Consider the following 18887-nt stretch of genomic DNA (forward strand, 5'->3'; position numbering starts at 1 on the left):
TTCGATATCTGTATACAGTATAGAATGCCATAGCGAAGCACGGGTGCATTTTCTAATAAATAAATAAATAAATGTTTTGCTCTTAAAGTATTCTCATTTTTTGTCCACCATTGTAAATCTTGACCCTTTCTGAGATCAAAAGCGTGATGTCTGCTGTGGCTATTATGTTTAAAAGGGGACTAAGGAGCTCTCCCTGCAGTACTTCTGCCATTTGCCTTATGAGTCCTAATCTTGATATTCCGTCATCTATCTTGATGTAATTTTCATTTAGAATGCTCCTTATAGGATTGCATAGGTGTTCATGATATCCTATAATATGCTCTAATTTTTCTGTGATTTTATTCCTGTTGATGGCATCAAAGGCTTTGGAGAAATCTACAAAAATTGCATGCAGTTTTCCTTTTGGTCTTGAGAGCACCTCCTCTATATTTTGTTGCTTGTAGTGTTCCTTTTACCTTCTGGAATCCAAAGTGTTCTTAAGGAAGGTGAGCATCAACCAACTCTGTGAGTCTATTCGTTAATAAGCGCATGAGGATCTTGAGTAGAGAGCATTCAAGGGCTGTTCCCCTGTAGTTATTGGGGTTTTCCACATCACCTTTTGCTGTATAATTTTTACTGTCAATCTCCTTCAGTTCTTAGGAATGTCCCCTTGCCTTAGACATTCGTTGAAAAGAGTTGTGATTGCCAGTATAACCTCTTCCTTGGAGAATAGTTTTTCCGAATCTAGAGAGGTGATAGTTTTATCCGTTGCTACTGATGGGTATTTGTCTTTTATCTGCAATACAGACATAAGGTGATGTTCCCAAACATCCATTGAGAAGTGTCTGGGGAATCTTGGATTTACATGTGTTAGTGCTTTATGAGGATTCCACTCAGCTTCCGCGACTAGTTTCCTTTCTTCCTCCTCCTGGAAAGCTTTCTTGGCATTCCTCACTGCCTCTTCGTAGATTCTTCTTTTCCCAATGTACTGCTGTTGGTTCTCGTCTGATGGTGCTCTGATTGTTAAGTGTAGACTTTGTAGTGCTTTTTCTGGCTGTGTAACATACCCTGTTGAACCATGGTTTTGCTTTTTCCTTATAAATATGTATTGTGTTTGTGGTATCCTTCACTATTTGTTCCAGGAATGACGTTACCTTGTTTATATTTCCAGTCTGGAGCACTGACATCATTTCCCTCTTATTTTAAGCCTTTAGTCAATTTCTGTCTATTTTTCTTGATATCCATGTTGTTATTGTATTGCTTTGTATTGAAGGTAAAGGATGTCTCGATCGGCAAGTGCTTCCTGATAACATCCCTTGTTGCTCATTGAGAAATTGGCCTGATGTTTCTCATGTTTGTGAATACAAGATCTGTGAAGCTAGATCCGTTATGACTTATAAAGGTTTTCATGTGCTTATCATTTATTAATTATTATTATTACTTTGTAAGTAATTCAAAACTGTTTGTGACTTCTGGTTTGTAGAATCAATGTGGCAGTTCAGATTTTCCGCTAGTAGTACTGTGTCATCAGTCACGATTAAGTGCAAACAAGATCCTGTCTCGTTGATAATTCCTTTGACTGTATAATCTGGGTGGAGATAAATGTACATGCTAAAGTGCATTGTGCTATTTGTACTAGCAACATATTCTTTATTTAAGGGGATAAATAGGCCTTAAGTAAGCATGAGATGTCTCCTTTAGGTCTTCTGAATGGACCTTACTCTGCAAAAGAATGTATTGCACAGAAACCATTTATATTCCAGTCTGAGGTTAGAAAAGTTTCAGTTAGAATTGCCACGTCAAAAGAGATCGTCAAATTATCTGTATCTAGTGTAAGTGTATTTTTGAGGCCTTCTGTGTTCCATAAGAACATCTTTAAATGGTTAGTGAAGTAGTTTTTACCATGTTGCTTAGTAGTTCTGGAGGTCAACTTCCTGTGGTTCCGTCCTAGTTCTCCGAAACACATACATCTGATTAAAATATCTTTCAGCCAGAAATTCTCTTCCTGTGTCATATCATAATATTCAAATTGTATTCCTATCTTACAGGCTTTATTTCTTCATTTCAATTGAAGTTGTTCACATTCAATCTCTCTGTCTATTCCATTTTCCTGCAGAAAGTTAATGACAGTGTCCTTTGTTGCAGGTTCATGAAGTCTACTCATGTAGAGCCATGGTTTGCGTTCTGCAGCCTTTAACCCCTCATTTTCCTCCTGTCTTTTGCCAAACATTATTTTTATCTCCTACAAGTCTGAGTATTCCATTCTTCTGGTTCAACTCGTTCTTTATTTTCCTGTGTATTGTCTGTATTTTGGACCTTCATGTCACAAGGTTCTGAATTGCCTTGTGTTGGTGTAGGGTTGATCTAATTTTCTTCTTTGACTTGGCTGTCAGATAACTGATTGTCTGCAAGGAGTATGTAATATTTTACTGTTAGGACCAATAATAACATAGATACTTGAGAATTAAATGTTAGGTTTCCCCTAAACTACCATTTCACCCACAGACAGAGAGACAGACAGACAGACATGACAGAAAATTAAAAAATTGCATTTCCTCTGTATTGTGGACATGATCAATACAGAAATAGCTACCATTACTTTTTAATTCTGAGCAATGAACAGGCAAAACTCTTATTATATATATAGTATTCTACACATGATGGTTTTCATAAAAACTGTTTAATCCGTTTTTACACTGAAGCCTAATCCAATGAAATATTCCAGGTATGCTTTCTCTCGGCGAATTCTGACAGGGCTACTCTTCTCCTGCTTGGGAGATGCTCTGTTGGTGTGGCCTCACTACTTCATTCATGGAATGTCAGCATTCGGAGTAGCCCAGCTGATGTACACCGCTGCATTCGGCTTCAAGCCACTGAATGCTGCTCTTGGAGTTGTGCTATATATTTTGTGCGCAACTGGTAAGTATCGTCTGCACTAGGAAGACAACTCATTAGATTCTTTGAAGAATATCAGCCAGATATTCTATTTATTTATTCATATTCCAAATTATATGTGTTGTAGAGAATCCTGAGTTATTTATTTTCATTTGTTAATAAATTCCTTTCCTTGAAAACTCGCAGCATAAAAAATTTGGTAACTGAAAGTAAAAACAGTTCTTTCCCATTCTGTGTGTGTTCCTCCACTTCTTTCTTTATAAATAATGAATGAGAAAGAACTAAACATGATATCTGTAAAGGAGATAGTGAAACACTCCATTCTCTACAATTACGAGCTACCGGGATGTGCAACGAATGGCTTGCAGTGTATATTTCTCTATATGTATGTTTGGATCCAAAATCATCTTCTGATAATAGTAGAATAATAATAGGTCTTCCTAGTAAGTTAAATTACTCATTGACGTTACCAGGAAAACATGATAAGGAACAAAAAAAAAAAAAAAAAAAAGAAACTGAAGCAGAGATAAAGTAGGAATTCCTGTACCACATTTTCTGCTCAAAACATGAGATAACTGATGATGCTGTCACTTGGGGGTTGCTCCGTGTGCAGTGTACTCGCCACGTAAGTCACCGAGACTTTTGTCATTTTTGTGTCGCTCCCTTTGGCCTTATGTAGATTGCAGACTTACAATATAGCCCTAATGTGGAGATTGGTGGCATTTGAGGGTGTTTAAATGTGACAGTTCCCTGTCATTGGCTTCCCACATGTCTAAGAACTCTGTGGGACAAAATTCTGACATCTCACATTAATTGAAGGCATGTTAAACAAATGACATTTTCTGATACTATGTTTATTATGATTTGTAATGTTATTGCAGCTGTGGCGGTGCTGATGCCTGGACTGAGTGGTATCCTGATCCCTGGTGTGCCCCTCTACTCAGTGCTTCTCATCACTATGGCATGGAGAGCTACAGCGAGAGTCCAGTTCTTTGAGGTAATCATTCGCTATTGTATTTAATTGCCATGTCACATTTTGTCTTGGATTGTGTGAATAGGTGTATTTATACCATGAAAGTTAAGTCAGAAGGGTGCTAGTATATCACATTTTCTAATTTCAAACCAAAGAACTGCTGATAAATTTCACATCATACTGACCAGTTTAATAGTAAAATCAAATCTCAAATTTCTACACTTCATGTTAACAAAAATAGATATTTGAAAAGGCTTTTACCTCCATTATTATAATGTTGCCATTGCTATCAAGCATCAGAGTTTCATGAAATCTGTTTGTGTTTCTTCTTCCTATTAAGGCATTAGAATCTGTTTTCCAACTTTGATTCATTTGTTCCACACCCTACGACTTATTCTATGCACTAATTCATATGTCCTTGTCCTTTATCAGTCATCTTAAAATCTGTCCAGCTCCTTCCCTTTGAATCAATGTTGTCCCCTGTGAAAGATTAGTTGAATGAGGGATTTGGCCAGGCGATTGGGAGAGGAGTCGGGGTGGTGAGGGTGCCCCCTTATTGCTCCCTGGCCAGCATATCCTAGATGATTGGGAGGTATGGGCTAGGATTTCTTCCTCATTCTTCTAGATATGGATTTTCATCAATACCATACGTGGTATTCACATCAGTCCTTCCGTCAGCTGTTTCGTTCTTTGGGGCACTTGAATCATTCTTTCACTGAGAAGACTCACTACTTGAATTTCCATTTTCATACTCTTCGAATAAAAAAATCACTTTCATCTACATCCGTAGAGTCCAAAATTGTAGCAATTTGTCGCTCACTGACTCTCTTCTTACTAATCATGTTGCAAAATGGCTGTATAATTCGCAAAAAGCCAGTCTTAAAACTTGTGACGCATGCTTGAGAGAACATGATAGCCTCTCACAGCTTGTAGAAAGTTAGCGGGGAGATTATGCAATTCTATTCAAGGATTCCCCTATCAGCCAGACCTATAAGTGTCGTTTATTGCCATCTGTTGGGTTTTTTTTTATAACCACATCCGCCGGTGATGCTGGATCTCTGACCATTTAATTTATTACATTCTGCTCATGGGCAACCTGTTATGGGATTTAATATATTATATTCCACCCTCTAAGAGTTAATGATAAAAATACTGAATGATGGTAAAGCATCGTGAAAATTCTGCATCACAGAAACTTCATGTACAGAGAGTATGATGGCTAAAGGACTAGAAGTAGTATTGCCATAACAGCGGTAAATAACACCATGTGATAGTCGAGCATGCTGAAAGTTAGAGAGTGAAACCGGTGCTCATTAGTCGGAGGTTCAAATCTGATGTAGGACGAATATTTTTATTTTGCTGTTAATGTTCATGTGAGTCGCATCATTGAAGACAAATCTTAATCATGATCAGTTCTCATATTGCAGGTACTCAGCTTTATTTGTTTTTAAGTAGCTCTTAAAAGAGCTATTTGCAGTAAAGTAAGCTATTACTGACAGATGTGCAATGGACTTGTGTATGGCCATTCGATTAATGAAGCAAATGTTCAAAATATTGCAGGTACTCACCTATATTTGTTTTTAAGTAGCTCTTAAAAGAGCTATTTGCAGTAAAGTAAGCTATTACCGACAGAGGTGCAATGGGCTTGTGTATGGTCATTCGATTAATAAAGAAAATGTTCAAAATGACCACCTTCTTCATTTATGCAAGTCTGAGCACGGTGGAGGAGAGACATTCTTGCTTGCTGCAACATATGTGGTTGAACCTGCCTGCAGGCTTCAGTGATGAGCCACCGTAAATGATTCGGGCTCTCGGGTTCCTGTTCACAGTCTCTTTCCTTTAAATAACCCCAGAGGAAAAAGTCTATTGGAGTAAAGTGAGGAGATCTAACCAACAATGTGACAGGACCCCCTTGCCCAATCCAAGTGTCCTATGCAAGTGGTTCCATACTGCCAACGACCAGTGTGGAAGATCTCCACCCTTCTGGAACCACATCCTTAACCATGTCATAAGGGGCACATCCTCCAATAAGAACAGGAGGTGTTTCACGAAAAAACTGTAGATGGCGTTCTCCCGTGATGTTTCCTTCGAAGAAATATGGTCCAATCATCTTGTCACCTGTTATTCCGCGCCAAATGTTGATGCCCCATTATACCTGAAATTGATCTCTCCTTATCTGGTGAGGATTTTTAAAGCTCCAGTAATCGAAGTTGTGATGATTAACAGTTCCATTGTTGTGAAATCTGGATTCGTCATTAAAGAGAATGTCCGTTAATAAATCTGCATCAGCTTCAACTCTTTGCAATATACATTGCAAAAATTTTATTTGTTTTTGAAAGTCATCTCCGTGAAGTTCCTGGTGTAGTTGTTGATGGTAGGGGTGGAATTTATAGTGGTACAATATGCACAGTACAGATACATGACTGATATTCAGTTTATTTCCAGTGACCCGTGAGCTTGTATGCAGGTTGCACGCAATTGGATTTTGAACAGCTTCTTCATTATTTCCAGACAGGGGGTAATGTACAAAACGACCCCATTGAATGCAACCCCCTTTCAACACGTCGAAATGTATCTGCAGTTGGCAGCCTTCATCCAGGAAATCATTCTTGATAGAAGCATCTGGCTTCCCATGAATTCTGCCTTGCTTCCCCATAAAGTAGTACCATTACATAATGTTTGCTTTTCCGCTAACTGTACAGTACCGGTAGGTGTTCGCACTTTGCTGCAAACATTACAATGTGCTGTTAGTCATTCTTTGAGTCAAACGTGCACAGTTGGTTGGTTGAATGGATGTGTCACAATGCTGACAATAAGTGCAGTGCACTTCATTTGTTGTAGCCGTTTGGCATATGAAAGTCGCATGTTATTATTCCTTTCTTTGTAAAAGTGAAAAATGAATTTTGAGCCAAATATAATTGAAAAGCTCATAACTAGATTCGAACTCTGAATCCTTGGAAAAGATCACATGGTGGCTGTGATTAGTACCATGTAGCCACTCCATGTGACAAAAAGTAGGTCTTGTAACTCTGTACTAATGAAATAATCTAGGCTACCTCTTTGAAACTGATCTTGTATGTTACAAGTTCTGAACTCAAATGTGCAGACAGGTTTACCTTGCAGCAAACACCACAGTGTGCTAAAGAATCATGTCTCCCTTAAACCCAGATAGTTACAGCCATTCCCTACGCATAGAGTATGTACCTATTACTTGGCTGAATGAGTCCAGCATAATGTTGTGGGTGGTATTCACAGTGCATTTGTCTCTAGTCGGTGTCTACGTGGCAATATTTATTATGTCTATTTATTATAACTTCCTTAGAAGAATATCTGAGACTTCAGAAAAGTCAAGTCTTCATAAAGGATGCCTAGGTAAGTACAAAATAAAAATTTAAAAAGGCATGGCTCAAGAAGGGTTTGAACCCTCACTGCTCCAAGTAGCTTATCCAGGTACATCTACCATGCAGCTACTTCCAGTGTGAAAGTTCAATCCTTATAACTCTGTATTCCAAGAAGTTTAACATACTTTAATTCATTCTCTTGATATTTTTTAGGTCAAAAATTAGTTTTTGAATTTACCCTTCATTCAGGAGAAATCCATTTATTTCAAACCATGATTTAGCTTCCTCTAATCTGTGTTCAGACAACAATAATTCATCAAGATTTTTATATGAGCTCAGAAAAGTAGAGTCTTCTCCATGTAGGACAGTATTTGTTTGTACATTCTCATTCTCATCTAAGTCACTTACCATGACCAGAAAGAGAAAGAGACCAAGGATAGACTGCTGAGGCACCTCATATATCACCTCAGATTCTGTAGAAGACACCCCATTTACCTCCACATACCTGATTCGACCAGATATGTATGATCTAACAATTTTAAGTTAATTTCCAGTAATGACACCGTATGCTAATTTTTCAAGTAGAATATCATGCAGGGAAATTGTAACATAATTTCCTTCCTCAAATTACTCATTATATAACTAATAACATCATCCAGTGCATTTATTATTGATTTCCTTGGTTTAAAATCATACTGAGATTTTGAGAAAAGTTTATGAGACACAAAGTATTCATAAATTTGTACTAGCATCACATCATCAAATATTTTAGAGAGAATCGGAACAACAGAGACTAAATGATAGCTGCTACATTCTGACATATCACCGGTTTTATACACTGGAACTATCGTAGAAATTTTTAGTTGCTCTGGAAAGTAACCAGTTTGAAAATATTAATGTATGATCTTTGTCAGAGGAATAGATATAGAACTAATGAGCGATTTTAAAATGTTTGTAAAACCATAGTGGTCCTTGCTGTTTGAAGGTTTCATATTATTAACAATTTTTTCCACTTCTTCACAGTTAACCATTCTCCATTTAAAATGTAAGTTATATGTGGTCAGTTTGAAATTTAAGCTTCCCAGCCTTCCAGTATATATATGTTTAAGGAAAAAAAAAAGGAGCAAACAAGTGACAAATTAAGTCATATAATAAGACAGGATCATGAATAGGAACACATAATAGGATAAACATGTACATGGTGTATCTAAATTATACCGACAAAAAAATCAGCGATGTTCTTCGTATTATATAAAGAATGATGACGCAATCAGACTAGCAGAGAAAATTTTTCTTTTATAGAAAATGCGGTTACTTTGTTACTTCCGTGCACACGGTTCAGATTGACAAACTTGCCGCATTTGCTGTGCCAGAGCGCAAATCGCTGTCCACTGCTGTGCTTCAGAGAACAGAGAGTATGTGGGGTGTATGACAGATATCCCTGATATTTTTTTGTCAGTATAATTTAGATACACCCTGTATATTTTCCTTCCTGCTCTTTGAAACAAGTTCTATTTCACTACTACTGGTACTTCAGTTACTATTTTTGACATAAAGTATAAATTCTAATGGCACAAGAGGAAAAGAGGAAAGGCAGGGGACAGATGATAAGAAATGAACCTCTAGCAATAGTGGACAGTTTTACATACCTTGTCATCATGATATCACATGATAAAAGTCTGAAAAGAAAAAGAAATTTAAGAATTGAGCAAATGCACCAGTGAGTTAAGAGACATTATGTCCGTAGGTCATCAGCCCGAATGCTAGTTGGATCCTCAAATAACACCACAAAAACCAATGGTAGGCTTATTGACATCATAGTGAGGCATGCTAGGCAGGATGAGGAGTGCTTTTCTTACTGAGTCAGAGAGTGCAGCATGACCAGCCCTATGAGTAGCACCTTTCATAACATCCAGATGCACTAGTCATGCTTTGAATGCCATTACCCATACCTCAGTAGCTTCCATATTGACTGGGACTTAGGTGGATGCTCTCTGGCCTGTGCCAGGAGACAGATGGGAAAAACACTGCCAACAGGTAAGCGAAGTAAATTCATGTCCTTATCCTGGGGTGGTGAAGCTCTTTTCAGGCATACCCCCAATGGAGGTGAGCTGCATGTCCCATTTTAACCACATACCAGCCCTCCTGCCAGTCATAAATTTCTGGCAGTACTGGGAATCGAACCCAGCCTTCTGAAGACAGCAGCTAATAGCACTAACCATTACACTACAAAGGTGGACACTGCAACAGGTGGAGAAAGATAATATGTAACAAAAAAATACCAGACATAAAAAAGAAAAGCCTCTATTCATCTTGTTTTGTACCAATTTTGATTCATGATTCATCAGCATGGACCCAGCTCGAGAGAAACAAGAGCAGGATTGAAACAGGAGAAATGTTCCTCAGGATCATACAAGGAAAGACCAGATGAGATAGAATATGAAATAAGGAGATACAGAAAAGAGTAGTTGTTTGTACAGTCAGCCTCCAATATTCCGTCACCCTCAGTTATTGCCCACGATGGGCAATGAACAGATATTCCTGATGAAAGTAGCATAGTAACTACCTCAATATAATCCATCCCCGCCTATTGCCATTTGCCATTGGTAGCACAGGTACAGAGTGCCATACAGTGTTAACAGTGTACTCAATATATCACCAGCTGGTGATTTAAAATCATTGGCAGGGACCCAGAGAATTTATCTTCAAATGGGAACATGGCTTTGAGGAATGTGAACAGGCTGGATGCTACTAACCCTCATTAATAGCTTATTATCTCGAGTGACATAACCCAAGGGATTTACTGTACCTGCTCTGGATGAATGATAATGGCATGCAATAGGAATTTCCTTATGGCTTAACACTATGGACTGTTTTTGAGAATAGCTTTGGAACCCTGGACAATGCAATTTGAGAGTAAAGAGCTTGGCAGTGTCCCACCTTGTTCTGTTATGAACTTCAGTCCTGTCTGTATATCTCTATGCTTCAATGAAATCATTTTTCAGATGTGAATAAATGTACAGTACTTTAATTTGCTTATGATAACTATATAAAATTTTCATGTAACATTCATGATATTGTATGAATACAAAATACCTAGATAAATTAAATGTTAAATTAATACTATTCCAGAAAATCCTCGTACAGTGTATCACTAAGTAGCATAAGTCATTCAAATTAATATTTTAAAACGTGACCTCGATTTAACGCCACGCTTTCTTCTGGGACAACTCCACTCAGAACAAACTATGGTAATATAACGAGGGATAACTGTAAATTTCACAAAAGAACTGACAGCAAAACTAAGGTGGTTTGGATACATGATGAAAATCCCAAACAAGAGTATTCCAAAGAGAGCCTTAATGAACACTAGAAAGAGAGCTAGAAGATGACCTCAAATGAGAAGGCCACGGTGAGCTCGATATGACAAAATATGTGTAGCCAAGTGTTCATGCAGTGGTTGCATATTTGTGTTGTTTTGGGGGTGGATATCATCTGGTGGGATTGGAGTGCTTCATTGGATAGAACACATCTCACATCAGACCAATGAACATTCTGCAGAATATTATGGTTCCGAGTGTAAGAGATTGCTATCCAGATGAGGTAATACAGTTTGTGCAAGACAGCTCCCCAATCCATGTGGGCAGTTGTTTTCAGGGCTAGTTTCTGAGCAGCACTCCTTTGAACTGCTCAGTTGGGTCCCTTGAGCTTCAGACTTGAACCCCAATGAACATGTGTGGGCAAAGTGGAAGCACCATATAAAGAAACATTGGCCGCACCCTCCCTCATATTTACATGATGCTTTGTGGAGCATTAAGTTGGATGCATGGGAGATCACCGTTGACAAGGAATACTTGTTGAGTCAATGTCACGTCAGCTCTGACAAGTTACTCGAGCTGATGGATACTGAGCGCAGTATTAAGTCATGCCTAAAACAGTCCTTTTCAAGACAAACATAATTAAAAACACATTGCCAAATTTTGCAATGAATAGAAATACACCTGTATTTGGTTAATGCAACACTAACAGTTTTTAAAAATGTAATGAGTAGAGTAGGACTTGAAACATGGTTCTCACCTTGATAGGCATGTGTGCTTCCTCAGAACTAACATGAACATCCTTAATATTGTAAAGTTATTCCCCGCTGTGCATGGCTCCTAGCATTTTTATACATTTATAATAGTCCTTCGAGGCGGCAGTGCTAATAAACTACATACTCATTGCAAGCATTCAGAGTGGAAATGCAAAGACTAGCATGGTGCAGTTACACAATAGAGTAACAGAGTTCAGTGAAAAAAAAAAAAAAATTGCTGATACCAGTTATCGAACCCCAGATCTCCTGGTTGACAACCAAGGACCTTTCCCCTGTACTAACCCTGATGTGCCATGAAGTGCTTCACATTGAGTTTCACCTGCCAGGCGTGTCCCTCACTTCACATATTTATTTAACCATTATTGCAGTCAGATCCTTTTGAAATTTTCCCTTATTTATTTCTCTTCTAACTTCCATCCCTTTATTTTTTCCCCTTTTTTCTATTAACTTTGTTATTTTATCAAGTCTTAAGTTGGCTACCACCACTTTATGATCTCCTGCATAATATGCTCTTGGCATTGCTGTCACATCTTCCAGTTGTCTGCGTTTCTCCTTCTCCACCAGAATAAGATCAATCATTGTCTTTGTCTTTCTATCTCCTCAACCATATCTAGTTTTTTTTTGTGAGTTCTTTTTTCTAAACCATGTATTGCCAGCAGTTAATCCATTCCTTCTACAAAAATCTATTACCAAATCTCCTTCTTCATCTTGGTTTCCATAACTATAGGGGCCAATTATCTCTTCTTTTCCCTGTCTGTCTGTTCCAACATGTGCATTCATGTCTCCCATTATTCTAACCTCTTTGTTTTCAATACAACTTTCCAGGGTACTTTTAGAAACTATTCATATTTATTTAACCATTATTGCAGTCAGATCCTCTTGACATGTTTCCCTTATTTATTTCTCTTTTAACTTCCATCCCTTTATTTTTCTTTTCCTTTTTTCTATTAACTTCGTTATTTTATCAAGTCTTAGGTTGGCTGCCACCACTATATGATCTGCATTCCCTGAACCTATATAAAATCCTTGTTTCCACTCTCAAGTCCAAGTCTAACTTTAATTATCCTTTCACCTATCTGGTCAATTTTGTCCACATATTGCGCTAGGTCTTCTCTTAATATAACACCAACACCATCTTTCCTCCCCTCCAATATATTCTATACCCTTTCTTCCATTTTTTCTACCTTTCCCTTTCCACTTTGTCCCACTCATTCCCATCATCACTATGTCTTTCTTCTCCATGTACTCTATCAGTTCTTCTACCTTGCCATTCAAAGTTATGACATTGATGATACCGATTCTGGTGATGTCTGGTAGCCCACTTCTCACAATTCCCCCAGAGCACCGAGAACTGCACGTCAATTCAGGGGAATGCCCTAGCATTTTCCGAGGCCTTGATTTACTTACACTCATTTTATAGGCTGTTTTTACGATGGGTTCACCACTCCCAAAGGCATTTTATTACCTTCTGCCAGGTTCAAATTAGGCCGCCCCTAACATGGAGTCAGGTGTCTTTTGTAGCCACTCCTCTGGAGTACAGACGCTACAGGTTTGCTCCTTCCTCCATCTCCACTGTACCGAAGTCCGTCTTCTCTACCGTAGATGCCGTTGAGGTCTTCACCCATAACTCAGGGCAAGGGCCCTCCATATTTATGACCCCTGGAGAGAAGGTGTCCCAGTATTTTAAAAACCCCAGGAATTGGGCTACCTGTTGGTTCGCAGAATGTATTGGGTATTTCAACCAGCCCTACATACTGTAGGGACCCCCATCCACTACCTGGGGATGTGCTCTGTAGGGGTCAGGTTCCCCTGGTTACTTTTCGGAAGTTAACCCCACCCACAAAGGCAGAGGTTACTTGCAGTGTGAAAATCTATTATATTTACATGAATTTACATGTTCCAAGTACATTGTGTCAAAGTTTCTAGCTGTTTGGCCGATGTAGGTGAACAGACAGCTACTACATTAAAGAATATAAACACCTGATCTATAGAATTTATTATTATTTAATAAGTTTGTGTTGTGTAGAATTGATGCATTATTATTGTCTGTTTTATTGTTGATACTTACCGAGCTCGATAGCTGCAGTCGCTTAATTGCGGCCAGTATCCAGTATTCGGGAGATAGTAGGTTCGAACCCCACTATCGGCAGCCCTGAAAATGGTTTTCCGTGGTTTCCCATTTTCACACCAGGCAAATGCTGGGGCTGTACCTTAATTAAGCCCACGGCCGCTTCCTTCCCACTCCTAGCCATTTCCTGTCCCATCGTCGCCATAAGACCTATCTGTGTCGGTGCGACGTAAAGCAACTAGCAAAAAAAAAAATTGTTGATACTTAATATTGTTGTTTATACCAATTGTTATAGGCTGTATCTGATAAATAAATAAATAAATAAATAAATAAATAAATAAATAAATAAAATAAATAAAATATATTTTTATATCATGTTTTTTGAAAATGTTAGAAATCTGCTGTATCTTGGATTATTAAAAGTGACAGTGGAAAATATGGTTTTGTTAGTTTTTCTTCTTTAGTGAAGGTAGTGGAAAGTCAATGTCTGACTTTATTTATTATTCCTTCAATGAAATGTTTATTATATCCATTGGTCTTGGCCATGTTTCTAATTCTAGAATAAATTTGATATATGGATCAAGTGTGTTTAAGTTTGAATCAGAAACTGAACATTAAATCAATTTTTCTAGACTTAACAATCTCAAAACACCATAATTCCCTTTGCTACAAAATTTATAGAAAACCTACACAAACCATAAACACCATTCATCAAGACTCCTTATATCCACAAGTCCACAAACGTGCTGCATACTACAGCATGGTTCATCATGCATTCAATATCCCAATGTTAAAGAAAGATCTTATACATGAATTAAATACCAACAGAAACATGGCCAAGGCCAATGGATATAATAAACATTTCATTGAAGGAATAATAAATAAAGTCAGACATCGACTTTCCACTACCCTCACAAAAGAAGAAAAAACTAGCAAAACGTTATTTTCTACTTTCACAGTTAATAATCCACTGGTACACCAGATTTCTAACATTTTCAAAAAACATTATATACAAATATCTTTTAAAACAGACAATAATAATGCATCAATTCTACACAAAACAAACTTAATAATAATCATAATAATAAATTATATAGATCATGTGTTTATAAGCTTAAATGTACAGTAGTAGCTGTCCGTCTACTTATATCAGCCAAACAAGTAGAAACTTTGACACGAGGTACTTAGAATATGTAAAATCATGTAAATATAATAGGTTTTCAGCTATGGAAAAATATATGGACTCAAACCATAAATTCACAAATATTGATCAAGATCTAAAATAAAAATCTTAAAAATGGTTAATAAGGGCTCTCTGCTCAATGTCTTTGAAATTTGTTTCATCCACCTGGATCAATTCTTTAATACCAATTTCAACCTTAATGAGATACCAGAAAAACCAAACCCTTTATTTGATCTATTAATTCCTATTTTCAGTGATGAGTGTTTTAACATCCAAATCTTTACTTGACTTGCACTGAATTTCAACAACACACGCTTGCTTCTTAAATTTTATCTGTAATTCATGTCTTGCCTTAACTTGATTTTGACTGATGATGGTCTCTAGCAAGACCGAAACTAGTTTTATGAAATGTATGTAACTTTTTTAAGGTTACAATAAATAGTATTGAATAGGTGGAAACATTTAGCTTTTGTTTTACCTTATATTAATCTTCAATACGGAATAATATGAAATTTATTACCTACTGGACATAAAGAAATTAAATTTTGAGGATACATTTATATCAGTGTAGGTGCTCAGTAAGAGAGGATTTTTGGATATTCTGTTGCTAAGGGGGTGAAAAGGGAGGTGGATTGTTTAAATGAGAATATCTATTTCTCAAAAACTTTAAAGTTTACATTAATAAAAATTCGTATTTGGAATCTCCTTTAAAAATAAAGAAACATGTATAAGGGGGTTGTAAAAAGGTGAAAAAGGGTTTAAATACCTTTTATGAGCATACTTTTATCTCAAAAACTGAAGATATTACAGACATGAAAATTGGTACTTGGAATCTCCTTTAAAAATAAAGAAACACATGTTTTTTTGTTTTTGGAAAATTCAATTAATTGGGGGTGAACAGGAGTGACAAAGGAAGTGAATTTTAAAATGACCGTATCTATAGTACTCTGGTCTAGAAAGCCAAGAATAACGGCCGAGATAATTTGTCATGCTGACCACATGACACCTCTTAACCTGCAGACCTTTGGGCTGAGCAGTGGTCGCTTGAAAGGCCAAGGTCCTTCAGGACTGTAGTGCCATGGGGTTAGTTTTTTATATCTACAGTACAGTATATCTCAGAAACATAACATGTTACAGACGTGAAAATTGGTATTTGGAATCTCCTGTGGAAATAAAGAAACAGATAATTTGTTTTTGGAAAATTCACTTAAGGGAACTTAAAAACGGGGTGAATGTTTAAAATGAGCATGTATATAGTATATCTCAAAAACATAACACATGAAAATTGGTATTTTTAATCTTTTAAAAATCCAGAAACATGTAATTATTTTTTCAGAAGAAAACACTCAAAAAGGGGGAGGGTAAAAAGGACTGAAAAGGGTGTTGAATTACTTTTATTAGGATACTGATATCTTAAAAACTAAAGATGTTACAGACATAAAAAGTGGTATTTGGAGTCTCCTTTACAAATAAAGAAATATATATATTTTTTGTTTCTGGAAAGTCCACTGAAGTGGGGAGGGGTTGAAAAGAAGTGAAGAAGAAGTTGAATTATTTTTATGAGGATACTTATATCTCAAAAACTGAAGATGTTACAGATGTGAAAACTGGTATTTGGAATCTTCTTTAAAAATAAAGAAACACAAATTTTTTGTTTTTGAAAAACCACTTAAGGGGCTGGAAAGAATTGAGAAAGCAGATGAATTTTTAAATTGAGTACTGATATATCTACAGTATATGTCAAAAACTTAACATGTTACAGACCAAAAACTTGGTATTTGGAAAGTCCTTTAAAAATACAGGAACACATATTTTGTTCAGAAAAGACAGTTAGCGAGGGTGACAAAGAAGTGAAAAAAATAGTTGAATTATTTTTTATGAGGATACTTATATCTCAAAAAATGAAGATGTCACAGACATGGAAATAGATATTTGGAATCTCCTTTAAAAATAAAGATTTTTTTTTTCACCTTGAGTGAAGACTATTTCTCACTTGTACAGTTATAGCTCAAAAACTGAAGATGTTACAGATGTGAAAACTGGTATTTGAAATCTTCTTTAAAAATACAGGAACACAATTTTTTTGTTCTTGAAAATCCACTTAAGGGGCTGAAAAGAATTGAAAAAGTGGGTGAACCACAAACGTGGTTTACAAGGATTTTCTGGGGTAAATGAAACTCAATTTTTAGGTGAATTTTTATACTTTAAGGACTTCCAGATAATGTCTTAGTATGGTATCGAGTTACGATCACTTTTCTCCAATTACGAAATCCATGCAAGCGAAGCCGCAGGTAACTGCTAGTAACACAATAAAACATTAAAATAATTTCAATTGAGAGACTAAATTCAAAAATTCAAAGTGTTCTAGCGGGTCAAGCTCACAATCAAGGGACTGAGCCATATCAGTGTTTCTATAGCATGGTGATGGAACATTACGGCAAGATCATCGAAATCTCTTTCATTAGTTCTCTGCCTAAGCCAAACTGTTGGCAGAAGTAGATGAAAAGTTTAGGAATGGTCCACCTAGCTCCAACCATGAGTCTACTTACTCAAATATCAGCTAACCGGTACTTCTTGTAATGTAGTCTCGTGGCATTGCGCTCCTATCTTTCAATATATCATTTGATTTGTCACTTGCTTCTTCCTTCCCATTACTTATATCGTCCTGCTGAATTCCTTTTCTCCTGTGTTTATCTTATAACGTGTTCCTATTTTTTTTTTCTATATTTTACGTGATTTGTCTCTTGAGTGTTCCTTTCCATTATTTTTATTAAATGTAAGTTCTTATCTGATGAGAGTAGATTTTAAAAGCCATAGTGGGGCCCAAATGAAGTTTCCATGACTATCAGGACAGGAGCAACAGAGATGGAAGTACGAAATCTCTCCAGTATGCAGCACAAGCACACAGCGTGCAGGTATACTATGGAGAATTGTATAACCTGGGTTCAGCAACAGCAGGGAAATGACAAAGATACTAAATGACAGGTCAGGGGAGTCACAGTGTCATGTGAATGGTGAAGGAACATGATAGCTATTTTCTCCCCATCAGTAGTGCTATTGGACGAAATCCATTCTATCCATCTGTGAGATTAAATTTCTTTACAAATTCATAATATTTGATTTTCTTTAAGAAAAAATCAATCAATCAATCAATCAATCAATCAATCAATCAATCAATCAATCAATCAATCAATCAATCAATCAATCAATCAATCAATCAATCAATCACAAATTACAGTTGAACCTGACTTATACGTATATCAAGGGGAAGAGAAAAAATTACTTGTAACTCAGAATTACTTAGAAATCAGACTTATGCAATACAAAGCATATTTACTGAAAAACCAATGGAATAGACCTACATGTGTAAATCCTTGCAAATAATAAATACATTAAGACAGAAAATATCATTTTGAACTTGGCCCAGTCTTAAAGAAATCAGATAGATTAGCTTGTTTCACTTTTCTTGCATTAAGAGTATAAACCTCCTTTAGCAAACTTAGTAATGAATTCAAAGCATTTTCACTACAACTTTTCGCAATAATGTAACGCCTACACACTTCACTAAGTTCAGGTGTCAAGATTTAAGTCGTTATCTCCATCTCCAATGTGACTATCGCTTGTAGCTGATCCATCACCGCGGCGTTGTTGGCATACATCAGCAATAATCTCTTCATCCGGTAGTTCTCCACATACAGCCAAACTGTCATCGAAATGCACAAAAGTATCAAATTCTACACCCTCCGGTAGCGTTAGCTCATTGCCAGACAAAACTTCGTCCCCATAATCATCATTAGAGGCAGCCTCTTCTATTAAGACACCAGCTTTGCGGAAACAGTTGCTGATTGTGGAGGATGACACCTGCTTCCAGGCAGCCGAAATAAAGTCCATGGCTTGTAGTAAATTAATAGAGAGAGGTTCATTTCCTGCATCACTCAGTGTTATTAAATGCTGAACCAGCATTTTTCTATAATGCACTTTGAATTTGTTTTGCTAGGGGCTTTATGTCGCACCCACACAGATAGGTCTTATGGCGACGATGGGATAGGATAGGCCTAGGAGATGGAAGGAAGCGGCCATGGCCTTAATTAAGGTACAGCCCCAGCATTTGCCTGGTGTGAAAATGGGAAACCACGGAAAACCATATTCAGGGCTGCCGAGAGTGGGATTCGAACCTACTATCTCTCGAATTCAACCTCACAGCCGCGCGCCTCTGGTACTTTGAAATTTGCAGTGATGCCCAAAACAAACGGTTGAAGAACACTGGTACAGTTAGGAGGGAAAAAATTCACTCGGACATTCTCCAGAACGATTCGAGGTGGATGTGCTGCACATCGATCCATAAGAAGGATCTT

The 18887-nt window shown here is 37.1% G+C and overlaps 1 protein-coding gene across 2 annotated transcripts in view; it reads left to right on the plus strand.

Moving 5' to 3' along the window:
• The window catches only part of LOC136866243 (lysoplasmalogenase TMEM86A), a 484014-nt gene that overhangs the window by 423095 nt on the left and 42032 nt on the right, over window positions 1-18887 (plus strand). For both annotated transcript variants that reach the window (XM_067143038.2, XM_067143037.2), the window contains exons 3-4: window positions 2705-2898; window positions 3756-3871. In XM_067143038.2, the coding sequence (XP_066999139.2) occupies window positions 2705-2898; window positions 3756-3871 (310 nt within the window). The remainder of the gene's footprint in view (window positions 1-2704; window positions 2899-3755; window positions 3872-18887) is intronic.

The sequence above is a fragment of the Anabrus simplex genome, chromosome 3, assembly GCF_040414725.1.
Source record: "Anabrus simplex isolate iqAnaSimp1 chromosome 3, ASM4041472v1, whole genome shotgun sequence".
NCBI lineage: Eukaryota > Metazoa > Arthropoda > Insecta > Orthoptera > Tettigoniidae > Anabrus > Anabrus simplex.